The sequence below is a fragment of the Enhydra lutris genome, unplaced genomic scaffold (assembly GCF_002288905.1).
Source record: "Enhydra lutris kenyoni isolate GAN:26980312 unplaced genomic scaffold, ASM228890v2 scaffoldscaffold12, whole genome shotgun sequence".
Classification (NCBI taxonomy): domain Eukaryota; kingdom Metazoa; phylum Chordata; class Mammalia; order Carnivora; family Mustelidae; genus Enhydra; species Enhydra lutris.
This window is the reverse complement of record NW_019154096.1, coordinates 40,055,910-40,069,348: the sequence shown is the minus strand read 5'-3', so window position 1 is coordinate 40,069,348 and position 13,439 is coordinate 40,055,910. Positions and strand designations below refer to the sequence as shown.

General features: G+C 51.3%; 1 protein-coding gene across 1 annotated transcript in view; it reads right to left on the bottom strand.

Moving 5' to 3' along the window:
- Positions 1-2,076: 2,076 nt before the first annotated feature.
- The window catches only part of LOC111145192 (WDFY family member 4), a 293,576-nt gene continuing 282,213 nt past the window's right edge, over positions 2,077-13,439 (bottom strand). The window contains exons 58-62 of the mRNA XM_022499912.1: positions 11,398-11,577; positions 9,430-9,612; positions 7,393-7,477; positions 3,565-3,676; positions 2,077-2,519 (exon numbers count right to left, since the gene is read on the bottom strand). Of these exons, the coding sequence (XP_022355620.1) occupies positions 2,453-2,519; positions 3,565-3,676; positions 7,393-7,477; positions 9,430-9,612; positions 11,398-11,577 (627 nt within the window). The 3' untranslated portion in view covers positions 2,077-2,452. The remainder of the gene's footprint in view (positions 2,520-3,564; positions 3,677-7,392; positions 7,478-9,429; positions 9,613-11,397; positions 11,578-13,439) is intronic.

The window sequence follows — 13,439 nt, the reverse complement described above, 5'->3', positions numbered from 1 at the left end:
CCAAAACTAGGAGTCAGATGCTCAACAGACTGTGCCCACCAGGTGCCCCTGGCCTCACGGTTATTAAGTAGTTGTCATGGGGATGAGCTCAACTGGGTGAGCACTGGGCACACCCACTGTCTCTGGCTGAGCCAGTGAAAGCGAGTGGAACACGAGGGTCCCTGACCCCAGAGGTCAGGGAAGCCCCTCAGCACTTGTCTTGAGACAGCAGCATGGGCAGCAGAGGGCAAAGGCCTCCATCCCTGCGGTCCTGTCTCTGTCTGCTCCAGGATATCTCCAAGTGGGCACTCTAGGCCCCACATCAGCACGGCCTGGGGAACTGTTAAACATGCAGACTTCGGCTTCTGCTCTGGGAGGGACCCAGAAACTGAGAGGTGGGCTTTCATTCCAGGACATTCCTGAAGCAATGGTCTCCTGCGTGAACATCCCTGCTCCAGCCTGAGAGACCTGCGCTAGGCGGAGCGTGCTTCCCATCGTGCTCTCTCCGTGCCTCTCCTCAGCCCAGGCAGGGAGCCTCTCTGGGAACAGGCAGAATGTTCTCTGTCCCCAGGACCCTGGCAAGGGGCTTGGCTCAGCAGGAGAAGATACAGGTGAGTGACTGAATCAGTGATCTATTGAAAGACTACATCGTGTCAGGACAGGCCACCTGTTGTCCTCTTCAGCCCTCCGTAAAATAGATATGACATTAACCCCATGACAAGTCGTTAGGTAGCCCCATTTTATAGACAGAGAAACTGAGGCTGCTGTTGGCAGGAAGTGGGGATGCAGGGAAAAGGACTTAGGCTGCCTGAGGTGACAGCCCCTCCTGCTCCCAGCCTCCGCGTGGTCTTCTCGCTCTGCCGGCTTGCTCTTTCTGGCTCTGGCCTGGCCTGCCCTGTGCCTTTGCCAGCGTGCTCTTCTCTTCCAGCAACGTCTCGCTCTCCACCAGCACATGGCTGACTCACAGCTGCCCTCCCAAGCTTTGTTCCAGGGCCGCCTCCTTCTGGGCTGAACTGTATCCTGGCCAAGTTCATCGGTTGAAGTCCTGATCCCAAGGACCTCAGAATGTGACAGTTTTTGGAGATAACATCTTTAAGGAGGTAATTAAGGTAACATGAGGTCATGAGGATGGACCTTAAAATCCAACATGACTGGTATATTTATAAGAAGAGGAGGTTAGGACACAGACACAGGAGGAGATCCATGTGAAGACACAGACAGCCATCTACAAGGTGGGGAGAGACGCCCCAGAAGAAACCAACCGGGCCGACACCCTGATCTTAAACTTCCTGGCTCCAGAACTGTGCAAAGCCTTTCTGTTTAAGCCACCCAGCCTGAGACACTGTATCCTGGCAGCCCACGCCGACTGCAAGAGCCGCAGTATCGCCCAGGGCCTACCTAGGGCACAGGGCGTCCGTCTCTTCAGCGTTCCTCTCAAGTCACATTTGTCTGCACAGACATCTTAGCCCCACGACTCCAACAATTAAGACCTGACGCCATCCCCCCTCCTTTCCCAGTGATCTGGGGAAGCAAAGGCAGCGGTTCAGGATGTGTTTGTCAAGTCAATGAGCCCAAGACAGCCTTTGGGCCAGCAGACCTTTCAGCCCCGGGAAAATGCGATGAATGGTGTTTTGAAACATGACGGCAGCCCCAGCCTTGATATTTATGACCCTGCTTCTTGCCTTCCTGGGGAGTGGTGCTCTCTGCTGTTCAATTTATAGTCCTCCGGTGCAGCCCCAGACTGATGAGGGGATTGCAAATGGGCTGTCTGCTAAGAGCGCCGCCAGAGGCGGTGTGATCCTTGGCCCTGGGGTCAGACACGGGCCCTTCTCACCCAGGGAGGGGCCCAATGGACCTCAGAAGCACCCCTTCCTCCATCTCACAGAAGTAGGCCTCCTGATGGCCCCTCGCTCCCCATGAGCTCCTGTCCGGCAGGCAAGCCTGCCAGAGAGCCAGGTTCCACGGAGGGAGACAGGAGGGCCTGAGAAACACTCAGGGCGGGCTGTGCATCCCTGAGGCCTTCCTACCTTTCTAGGTCTGGGAGGCAAACACCTGAGTGGAAAAGGGGGGTGATTTTATACTCACGAGCCCTCTTGCTTCTGGAAAATAGTTGTTTTAATAAAATAAAGACAATCCAGTATTCCCATTAGTTTCCAGTAAGTGACCCTATTAGCCCTTTGAAAAGGTGAGTCTCATGAGTTCGTGGGCAGCTTGTGAGCAAGTCATGGTTTCCAGATCACTGTTCGCAGGCTCCCAGGCGCTCTCATTTTTGTAGAGCACGTCCTTGGACAATCCAAAGCCAAAGTCCCACAGGCCGTGGAGCAGTTCAGGGTGTGCAACTCTGAGGGCCAGCAGCCCCTTCCTCGGGGGAGGCTTCTCTGCGCCCCAGGGACTGCGTCAGCCTGCATTCGCGGGGTGCTGCTGCCTCTCAGGACACACGCCGCTGGGCCAGACCTCCGCCATCTCTTTCTTCCTACCCTTCTGCAGACCAGCAGAATATTCTCCCCTTCTCATCGCCAACCAGGAGTTTGGTCTGGTTTCTTGGGAAGAGAAGGAATAGGTAGGAGTGTTAGAGCCAAGCCTGTGAGTCCCACTTATCCCAGCCACCCCTCAAGAGACTGAGACATGGGGGGTTCAGTCCAGGACCCCATGGGACATGCACCTGGCCTCCACCTGAAGCAGGGGTGGGTGTGCTGGGAGAACAGGAGAATGTTTTGACTGTGGGGGAGGGGGACTTTTGGACTATGTGAGTTGTAGCCTCCCTCGTGACTTTGGGGGGACACTCCATGATGTCCAGGCTCCAAGAGGCAGGGTGAAGCCCAGACTTTTCTCTCCAGCATCTCCACGTGTGCCTGTTATCCTGTGAAGACACAGCTGGACCCCCCAAACAAACAAATGGCAAGTTTTCCAGCAAAGAGTTAGGGCTCTGCACTCTCCGTCCCTTTGCCCATGGTCTCCCCTGGCCCACCTCACTTCAGTCTGGCTTCTAGAACTGAGTGCTTCCCACCACCATGGACCCCGAGCCACTCACTCCAGGGCAGTGAGGGAAGAAGGAAGCAGCTCACAAAGGCCCATGGCCTCCTGAGGCTACACTTCCTGCTGTGTGGGACGGATTAATGACAGTAAACACCCCTTACTGCCATGGGGTAACTGGCAAGAATAAAATAATGTCTATCAAGGGTAGTGTCTGACACTTGGCCATTCTACATTGGCTTGGAGCTTTCAAAGGGCATTTTCTTTTTTCAATGATGTAGGATCATCCCCACACCAAATGTTATAATCGGTAGTGGGCCTCAGGAAAAAAGTCCCTCTACGGCATGAAACTACAAAGCCATATATTTTACCTTTATGCTTTCTTTATGAGTTCACGGATATTTGAGAGAGAGAGAGCAAGAACATGTGTGTGTTTAAAAAAATGTCCTAGGGCCCTACCCGGGCACCTCGTTTGCCTCTTGTGCCTTGTGGGCCCTCCCAGGTTCCTGGGGTACTGAGGCCACCTCCCAGGGCCTGGGGACCCGAGCCTAGAGCCAAGGGGCTTTTCTGGCGCCCCCTGCTGGAGGCCTGAAGAAGCCAGGCCTTGGTTACCTGGACACCGCCAGAGCTGTCACCGCAGGGCTGGTCTTGCTGGGCTTCCCGGTCAAGGCAAGGCTGACATCCAGCTCTCGACACAGGGCAAGATTCTTCTCCCACCTGTGACCTGTGGGATCATGGCAAGAGGGTCGCCCGAAACCCTGAGTGGCCTCACACACAGGCACGTGTGCGTCCACACACGGGGCCACAAACACATACACACGTATTTATATTTGTGGTCAGCAACTTGTTAAATTGAGGGGGAAAATATATTTAATCTTGGCCTGTGCTGTTGCAAAAAGGGCCGTCCCAATTTAATTTGCAGCCTGTGATAGTTACATGTGCTGACGGGCCGCGGTATCCATTGTGTACCAAATTGGATTTGTGTATTATTGCTTTCTAAATTGCATGCCTAGTTCAGCAAAATTGTTCATCAGTGTTTACTGGCTTTATGCTTAATAAGACGCCCCACAATACCTTGCTACCAGGATGTAATGCAGCCCGTAATTGCTTAGTAAAAATAAATTACATAAAGTCGGCATTATCAACTTATCTAAATCCTCTCACGCCACAGCCAATAATTAAATGCTGAGAACGTTTTTTTCAAAAAATGTAACTCGATGATTGTTACTTCACTCATTTTCATGACTGCATTTGGGGACAGACAGTAATTCCTTCAGCATGGAGGGCTGAGGCAGAGAGACATCAGCTGCGTCCATCCCCGCGAGGCCCCTCGGAGGCTGGGTGGGAAGACGCTGCTGCTGCTGCCCCAGCTGGGCCGAGGGGGCCGCTTCCCAGGCCCTGGGAAATGCATGTGCCTTTTGTGTTTGTGCAGAAGTCCAGACAACAAGCCCTCCTCTAGCACTTTTTATGTACCAGATTCAGTCAAAATCTACGGGGTGATTCCTAAAATGAATTGTGCTCCCCGGGGTTGGTCCTCGCTTCAAATGACAAATAAATGAATCCCAGGAAGAAATCAGATTACATCTGGACACAAATGCAGCATCCTTAATGTCTTCAAAGATCCCCTCTCTTGCCCCTTACAGCATCTAAGGGATGCAGCGACATCCACACCAACAGGACACGTGTGCCGATATCTGTGCACACCCAGAACTGTCACTTTCCAGCAAAACCGTGTCAAGTGATGTTTTGAGAACAGCAAGACTTCTACTGGCTTACGTTTGTAAGCCTGCATGTGGACGTTCTAGCTCCATACGGTGGCTCGCCTGGTTTTCAACAATATGTCAGTGCCCTCATGTCGTTTCACCTGAATCCTCCCTGGAACTGTGATCACAGCCCTGGCACATAATTCTATTTGACAGCGGTGACCTCAGGCAGGGCAGGACAAATGGCAGGGAAAGATGTGGGCCTGGGCCTGGGTGGCTGGGTGGGGGGTGGGTGGGTCTTGGCAGCCTGAAACTGTCTTGTGAGCTCCCTGATGTCATCAGCTGGTATACGAGTCAGGAAGGCTCTTACAACCGTGTGAAAATTGCAGGGATAACCTGCATTTTGTTGAGTAGATTCTTGTCTGTGTCCTACTATTTTTCTGCTCTCATTTTTCTCATTCTCTAATATTTTTCTACTCCCTACGAGGGTGTAGGAGCATCTCCAGCTGATGGGGCGGGGGAAATTGAGGGACAGAGAAGCTACTGGGGACAGAGCCAGGTCCAGAGCCTTGTCTCCTGCTTTTTATCCCACTTCCCATTGCTCTGGACCCCATTCCCAATGAGCACAATCTCAGCACAACTGCTGATCCTGAGTAGATATCCATGAATATGCTGGCACTTCAAGAACCAGTAGAAAGTCTCTGAGGTGCCCTTTGTTCATCTGTCCTTCCATTCACCTGCACTCTTTTCAGGCATCCATTTATCTACCTTTTCCTCACTGGGCCTCCATAGCTCCAGAAATGTGCAGTGGTGCCTGAACCTGAACTAGCATGCCTTTGGGCAGGTGTACTACGCACTTGTTCACAGGCAGAGAATAAGGATCCTGTGCTAGCTCTCTTCCATGTGCGTGGCAGTGGGGAGGACATTTGGCCCCTGCTCTCCAAGGAAGTGGTGTTAGTTTCTTAAAATGCACCAGCACCACACATCTTCCTTTTTAAGCTGAGATGGGCTGATTCCTTATAGTCCCAAAGGACCCTTGAGACACTGGGCTTTAGCCACTGAGCCACCCAGGCGCCCCCCCCTTGAGACACTAGAACAATGAAGTGAATGTGGTTGTAGATCCTCATGAGGTCGCTGGTCTGGGCAGCCCAGATTATTGACAAGTGTTCCCGGATGGCCTTACTTTGAAGGAAAGGAGTCCCAGTGCAGAGCCTGGGACCTAGTAAGGGCTGATCAGATGTCTGTGTATGCTTGTGTGAAGAAAAAAACCATAAATGGATGACTAACGGTTCAAGAAGGTGTGGAGTACATTCCAGAAATGAACTAACTGAAAATGCCTACTCTTTTCAGAAGACAGCCCTCAGAACTCTGGAAAATTCTCTCACATGAAAGATCATGGGTCCTGGGATGCAGAGCTAACCAGAGGGACTCAGGATGACAGGAGAATCCCTTCATGGTAACATGTTTCCTTTCGTCATGGACACCGAGAAAGATGTCTCAGTTCTGTGCCAAAATCTTCAATGAATACAGAGCTGAGAAAGGTTTGCTGCATTGGAGGAGCTGATGGTGGGGGCCATGGGGACAGCTGGGGTAGAAGAGAAGGAGGTGATGGCTTCGATGGTGACCTTTGTGCCTGTGGTCAGGGGGTGGTTTTGTCGTTGGTGATGTGTGGCAGGATTTGCGGTCGAGGTTAGTCTGGCGGTGTGAAGTTAGTCTGAGGTTGGTTGAGTCTGAACAGTAGTAGTCATATAACTTTGGGCAAGTTACTAAGCCTCTCTGTGCTTCAATTTCCTTATCCTACACAGGGGTGTCATAGCAAAATCGACCTTACATGATTGCTGTGACAAATAAGAGAATGTGTGGCAAGTGTGCACCATGGTAAGCCTGGCCAGTCCTCTCCCTCCAAGTTCTGTAACGGCGGCCAGGCTGGTGGTGGTACCAAGTGGCCATGATAGCAAGAGAGAGAGCAGATTCCCCTACCTCAGTCCCATCTGCCACAACCCAAAGAGGGCTCCAGAAAAGTTGTTCTCTTACTTCGGTGCACACCCCACTTACCTGGGGACCTGTTGGATAAGGAAATCTAACAACCCCCTATCGTTTTCTGGAGTTTAAGGTGGATCTACATTTTTAATAAGGCTTCTGGGTGATATTGATGCAGAGGGCACCAAGACCCAATTTGAAGGGCTTGCTATGGGGTTGGGTGGGTTGAGCCACGATCCACAGGGCACACTAGGGCACTATGGAACCACTTTCTCTCCCTAGGCATATGGCAAGGCCCATCCCTGTCCCCTTCTTGCTCCTGTCTGTAGCCTGGCTGTCTAGGCAAGTAGATATTTGGACCCAGGCCCTGGACTGGAAAGTTTGGGATTGAAGGGTCATCCAGGCAGATGGAGAACATCTAACCGAGCTCTGCAAGGTGTGTCCCCTACTCTCCCCGCTCTGAAGCTCACGGGCTCCTGACAGTCACCATCTCCACTGTTCTCATGTCTGAGGAGCAGCGCAGAGCTCACTGGTCCCTGCATGATGGGACCAGGATGCAACAGGACTTCTCCATGATGCTTCACATCCCACCAGCAGCTTGCAATTAATGGCTCTGTCCCCCCAACCTGGCAACATCCAGAGAGACTCGATGGCTTCCCTGGGCTTGTAGGCCTGACTGGCGCTACAGGATGGGAGAGAGAGGATAGGGAAGACTGAGCAAGGCAAGCATGCCCCACGCCCTCAGCCAGGCATGTACCTCTAGGGCTTGGAGGTGGAGTTGAGGGCTCCTCTGGGGCTGCCAGCCCTGGAACAGATGTCTTCATGTGCTCGGTCCTCCAAATCTGCCCAGAAAAGAGACAAAAAGAACATCTTTCTGGCTGGAGAAATGATCCTGTCTGCAGGTGTGTGCCTCTCATCCAAGGGACTCTGAGGGAGTCTCTGAGGGAAGGGGCAGGAGCATGGCCCCTTTCACCTCCAGGACTAATGTATTCTTTGGGAGAAATTACTTAGGCTTCAGCCGAGCACAGCTGCCGCTTGGTGGGTTCACTCTGCACTCTTGTGACAGGACCTCTGCCCTCGACCTCAGCTGTAGGGATGAGACTCAGAAGCGAGCTGGTTGCCATTTTACTCAGCTAATGCCCTCTCATCCCACGGCCGCCATCCCTGAAGGCCTCTCTCACCACTCAGCAGCTAGGCCTCCCCATCCTCTGTGTCTGGCTCTTAGTCCCAAGCCCTCCTGTGAGTGTCCTCAGGCTGACCACGTAGGGCTTCTCACTAGCTAAGTCTGGAAGTTCTGTAGCCAAAGGAAAAGGACAAACCTCCTTTAATGCTTCTGTGAGTTCCACACTAGGCCTAACACTGCCCCGGGCCATCCCAGGAGCTCCATGACCATCCTGGATGAATGAGGGCCGAGTGTACGAAAGACCCCCACTCACAAGGACTTGGGGTCCTGTGGAAGAAATGCACCTGCTGCTCAGACAGCCCGGGCTCCTCTGACTGACCCACAGCGTGGATCACGCCCCACCAAGCCCAGGCCTCGCAGGCCTCCTCATGTTCTGGCTAGCCCAGGACACTCTGCTCTCTGCAGAGACCATGTACCCCTGAGAGCCCACAGACAGGGCTTCTTGAGGGGCCTTCCTCAGTTTTGTCTCTTGCTGGCACACAGGAAGCTTTCATAACCATTTGTAGAATTCAGTGGGCCTTTTCCTGAATACCTTGTGGCACTCAGTTGACATTTCCTTTCATAAACTGTGGAATTCAATTGACAGTTTCTTGAGGAAGCCTCTGAATTATTCCTTATATTTACTTATTCCTTCATCTTTCCTGTCAGTCTCAGAAAAATTACCTTGTTCTTCCTGTGCTAATCCTCACACCTCAGTGTTTCTGTTTCCTTCTCTTCCTGGTTTCTTGGCGCTCTCCCTCGCCATGGCCTGCCTCAGAGGATCCATGATACTCTTTGATTATCCTGGTCATAGCATAGGCTGCATACAGGTATTCTCTGTTTGTCTTCTAGGATCTGAGCATCTTGAAGGTAAGGGCCTATTACCATTGATTTGTGTGTCCCCTAAGGCTTGTATGACGATTTTGGCATAGAGCCAGAATTAGCAGATGGATACACGGATAGATGAACAGACATGTGCATGGATAGATGGATTCATGGGTAAATGGATGTATATATAGAAGGAAAGATCATTGGATAGAGACATAAGAACAAAGGAAGGAAGGGAGGGATGGAGGCGGGGGAGAGAGGGAGGAGGAAGGAAGGAAAGAAAGAAGAAATGGCAGAGAGATAAATAGTTGGATAGGTAGGTAGTTGTATTATTGGACAGATGGATAGGTAAATGGAGGAATGGATGGGTAGATGGAAAGATGGATGGAGGGTGGATGGATGGATGGATAGGTATAGACATAAACAGCTGGATGGACTAGTGGGTGAAGAATAGAATTAGTGGGTGGATGGATGGCCAAGTGTGTGAATGGATGGCCCAAATATTTCTTTTCAGCACTGGGCTATGTTCTTGTGCATTTGACCATTCAGCTCTCACATCTTGTGATATTAAGTGTTTCATTACATAAGTATATGTGTATATAAAATTCTATATATATGAATTTATTTATTTACTTTTTGCTAGGAGTGGGCCTTGCCCTTGTCCTCACTTGCTATGGAGACCTGGTCTGGCATACCTCGTGGTTTCAAATGCAGCCTATACATTTAGACTCTTGGAGGAAGTGAGCAAAACAGAGAAGAACACTTTCTTGTACCATGCTTTCATTCTGCCCAAGACACACCTACCCGAACCATGCCGTCTTGACTCCCAGTGACGATGACATGGTTTGTGTCCCATGCTGGCCCCTCCAGCACGCAGCAGCAGGTTATGGCTCCTTCAGGGCCCCAGGCAGTGGTGATGCTGGCCAGAGGGTGTCCATTGACATTCCATAGAGACAAGTGGGCTCCCGCACAGGAGACAATGGTGCCCTGCAACCGTGAGAGTTGGCTTTACTCCATGCTGGGGTCACTGCCTGCCCAGCTGCCCCTTGCTCTGTGGGAGTTTATACACCGAAGCACTGTTATCCTGCTCTCTTCTGAAGACTAACCAATGTAATCCAAGACCTTCTAAGATACCCACTTCTTCCCAGATGGCTCTTAGGTCTGCTGTGTTTTCACACACTGCAAATTCCTGGTGATTTTCCTATTGCAATCACATGTTTGGATACTGCTTTCCTTGACACAAGCTGGCTGGCTCACCCTCTGGGCTCCTCCCACAGCCCTCTCACTGACCATATTACTGGCTAGCATAGAAGACCTAGCTTGGAGACTGTCCCTGGCTCTGGACATGGGACCTATACCTGGCTGGCCAGCCCTGTATCCATGAAGAAAATCAACATATCACTGGTGGAGGGTGAGGAAAGAGGTTTGGATGATTGTATATGGATCATAAAATTGGACAGTGTCCCTCTGAAGGGAACTTCTGAGGAAAAATGTCCCCATTTAATCTCCTGTAATGTTCATGCTGAGAGTTTTCTTCTTAAGTCCTTGTCTATGTTACAGCCAATGATGTGGTGGTCACTGTTACTGAAACCTCATAAACCAGCTGGAGCCATGCCTTTGAGCCTTTCCCTAACCAACAAAGGGATGTAGGGAACTCAGTGCCCCTCCATAGTTCCCTGGACTGGGGTCCATCATGTCCTTTCCTGAATTTTTTGATATAGAGTCTGCTTGAGGCCAATGACCATGTCTGATATATCTCTGTCCAGTACCCAGCACCGGGCCCAGCAGGACAACTTGAAGTCAACAAGTTGTTGTCCTGATGTTAAGTCTTCTCTGAGGACTGAAGACATTATTTATGGGTTTTACGCTCTCTCAGATCAGGGTTTGGTTCCCTTCCTTATACATCCCCCAATTCATCCATTCACTCATTATCCACCCATCTATCCATTCACACACCCACGCTCCATCTGCCCATCTACATATCCACCCACTAATTCACCCAACATCCATCCACTCACATACCTATTTATCCATCCATCCATCCATCCATCCATCCATCCATCCATCCATCCTCTATCTGCCCATGCAACATTCATCCTGGATCAGGCCTACATGGAGACCACTTTTGACTAAAATTTGTACCAGGAGCCTTCTTGATCATCTCCCCCTCCTTCTATTATCCCCTCGCTCATTCTGTCCATGCACTGATCTGGGTGTTTCTGTGAGTAGATGCAGAGGCTTTGAATCCTTAGGGAACCCCATGCCCTAAAATGGGGATACCAGCCTGTGATAAACTCCACACTGAGGTTTAGATAAATATTTCTCTCTCTCACACACACACATGTTCCTGACAGGCTCATCTATGGCAGCCAGCTTGGAGGGACAAAGCAGAAGCACTTCCTGCTACGGAGACCAGAAGCACCTGCTGAATTAACACTGGTCTGCAGTCACTGAGCTGAATTAGTCAAGCTGAGCAGATCTCTTACCAAAGCCAACTTCATGCCTGTGCCAGAACAGACACTTCCCACCACCCCCACCACCCACAACCCCCCCCCCCCTGAGGGAGAAAAATAAAAAAGGAAAAAAAAATCTAGCCCGAGATGCTGCACATGTTGAGGGCTCCACTTTGCCTGAGTAAAGAATACTCCACACATCTGGGAGCCTCTCCACATTCTTGGGGGGTCAGCCTCTCTTTGTCCCCGGGTTTTCTCTTGGGGCACTACACCACGCTGCGAGGCAGGCTCCCGGACATCGAGAAGGGCAGGGCCATACCGAGGCATCACTGATGGCGAGAGCAGAGATGCCCTCTCGGTGGGTGGGCAGGCGGGCGACGTGGGTGAGGTGGTCCAGGTCCCACAGGATGCAGGTGCAGTCTTGGGAGCCACTGACCAGGAGGCTGAAGGTGACCGACGCTGCCAGGCATGTGACAGCCTGGGTGTGTCCATACAAGGCCTGGGGACAAGAGGCAGACCCACAGGTTACAAGAGGGACCTTCAATCCAGCTACTTGTGGAATTATCCAGCCCTCCCTTTCACTGTTGGGTTCCAGAGGAGGAAACAGAGATTCAGGGTGATTCTGTGATTCCAAGGTCTGTGGTTTGTGCGCTCCTGCCTGTGTGAGTGTGCATGTGCGTGTGTCCATGCTGGCCTCTCAGCTCAGTCCCATTCATCTCTGGGAGCTGAGGCCCAGCCAGGATCTGCAGTCCTTTTGTCATAAGCGAAACACAGGCCGGTAGCACCCTCTTGCTGTGTGCGCACCTGCACTTGTCTTGCATCTGGTCAGTCATATGAAAGGACACTGATTTGCAAAATGTGGCCTTCCAACCAGGTGCATGTTCCCAGATGTTAGAAATACAAATTCTTGGGCCCTATCTAAGACCTACTGAATCAGAAACTCTGGGGTTGGGGCCCCAAAACATGGGTTCTCAGAAGTCTTCCAGGAAATGTTCTTGCATGCTCAAGTTTGAGCATCGCACCAAGGGAGCCTCAGAAACAAATATGTGTCTGCCCACTAAAACGGGAAGAAGGCAGGGAGGTCAGGTCACAGTGAAAAAACATGTGACTTTTCATGTGTGATGGGTCTGGGTTCATAGCCCGTCTGGCCACTTGGCAACTTGGTCCTGGCCCTCAGGTTGGCCTGTGCTGCTTCTGGCCGGGCTTATAGACACTCACGTATCCAGATAAGGCCAGAGCCCTTGCTCCTCGGGGATGCATGGCAGAGGGGCTGGGGTGACCCGACGCCCCCAGGCCCACTGCTGCTGGCAACAGTGTGGTTTCCATCACAACCGTCCCAGAAGCTGCGTCCCAGGTAAGCCTGATCTGAGAGCTCCTGCGTGCTCCTGTGCTGCCGTCCTCTGGAATCAGTCAGAGAAGTGCAGAGGTGGCATTCTGAAAGGTGATTACCCTGGCTTACCTAGCGGTAAACCTCCACCCTCAGGACAGATGACTGCTCGCTCATTTGGGTCAATGAGGCTGAGCTTCATTATTCAAAGCTGTCACTTTGCCTGGTCACTGCAATTAAAAGTTCTGCCAAGGATCCCTGTTTGTTTCTAATAGGTCCTAATGTGGCACTAAGCAGCTTGCGCTGGCAAGGTTCTGGTTGTGACCCACAGAAGAGGGACTGGGTCATCTTAGGAAACTGGAAGCTATCCAAATGAAGAGAAAAGCAGAGGCTTTGCCCGGAGCTCTGATGACTAATTTCTGACCGCAGGGGACATGGTGACTCCAAAGCTTGTAAGCCGGGGGGATTCTGGAGTCAGGGCAGGGGATTCAGAAGGAGAAGCTCTGAGCCCAAGGGCCCACGTGCGTGCTGTCCATTAATGGAGCCAAGTCTGCTGCTTTCTGAGGGGAGGCACCAGAGAGTGAGGGGGACCAGCCTGCGTGCAGACGCGGCCCACCCACGTCAGGCTTACTGTCTCCCACCGTCAGGCACTCAGCCACCCCTGTTGGGAAAGGCTGGGGAAATCAGCGAAGAGGACAGCAGATTTAAATGTGTTCCCTACTGGCTGTTTTGTTTTCTCAGAAAACAGTAGTCCCCCTTATCCATGGGGGATAGGCTCCAAGACCCTCAGCAGATGCCTGAAACTGGATAGTACTGAACCCTATGTCTGCTGTGTTTTTGTTTTCCTATACATACATATGAAAAAATTTAACTTATGGATTAGGCACAGTGACAGATGAAGAGCAATAACTAATAATAAAATCAGATAGTTATAACAATATACTGTAATTAAAGTTATGCAAATGTGGCCTCTCTCTCTCTCGAAAAATCTTATCAGACTCTGTACTCCTCCTTCCTGTGATGATGTGAGTTGA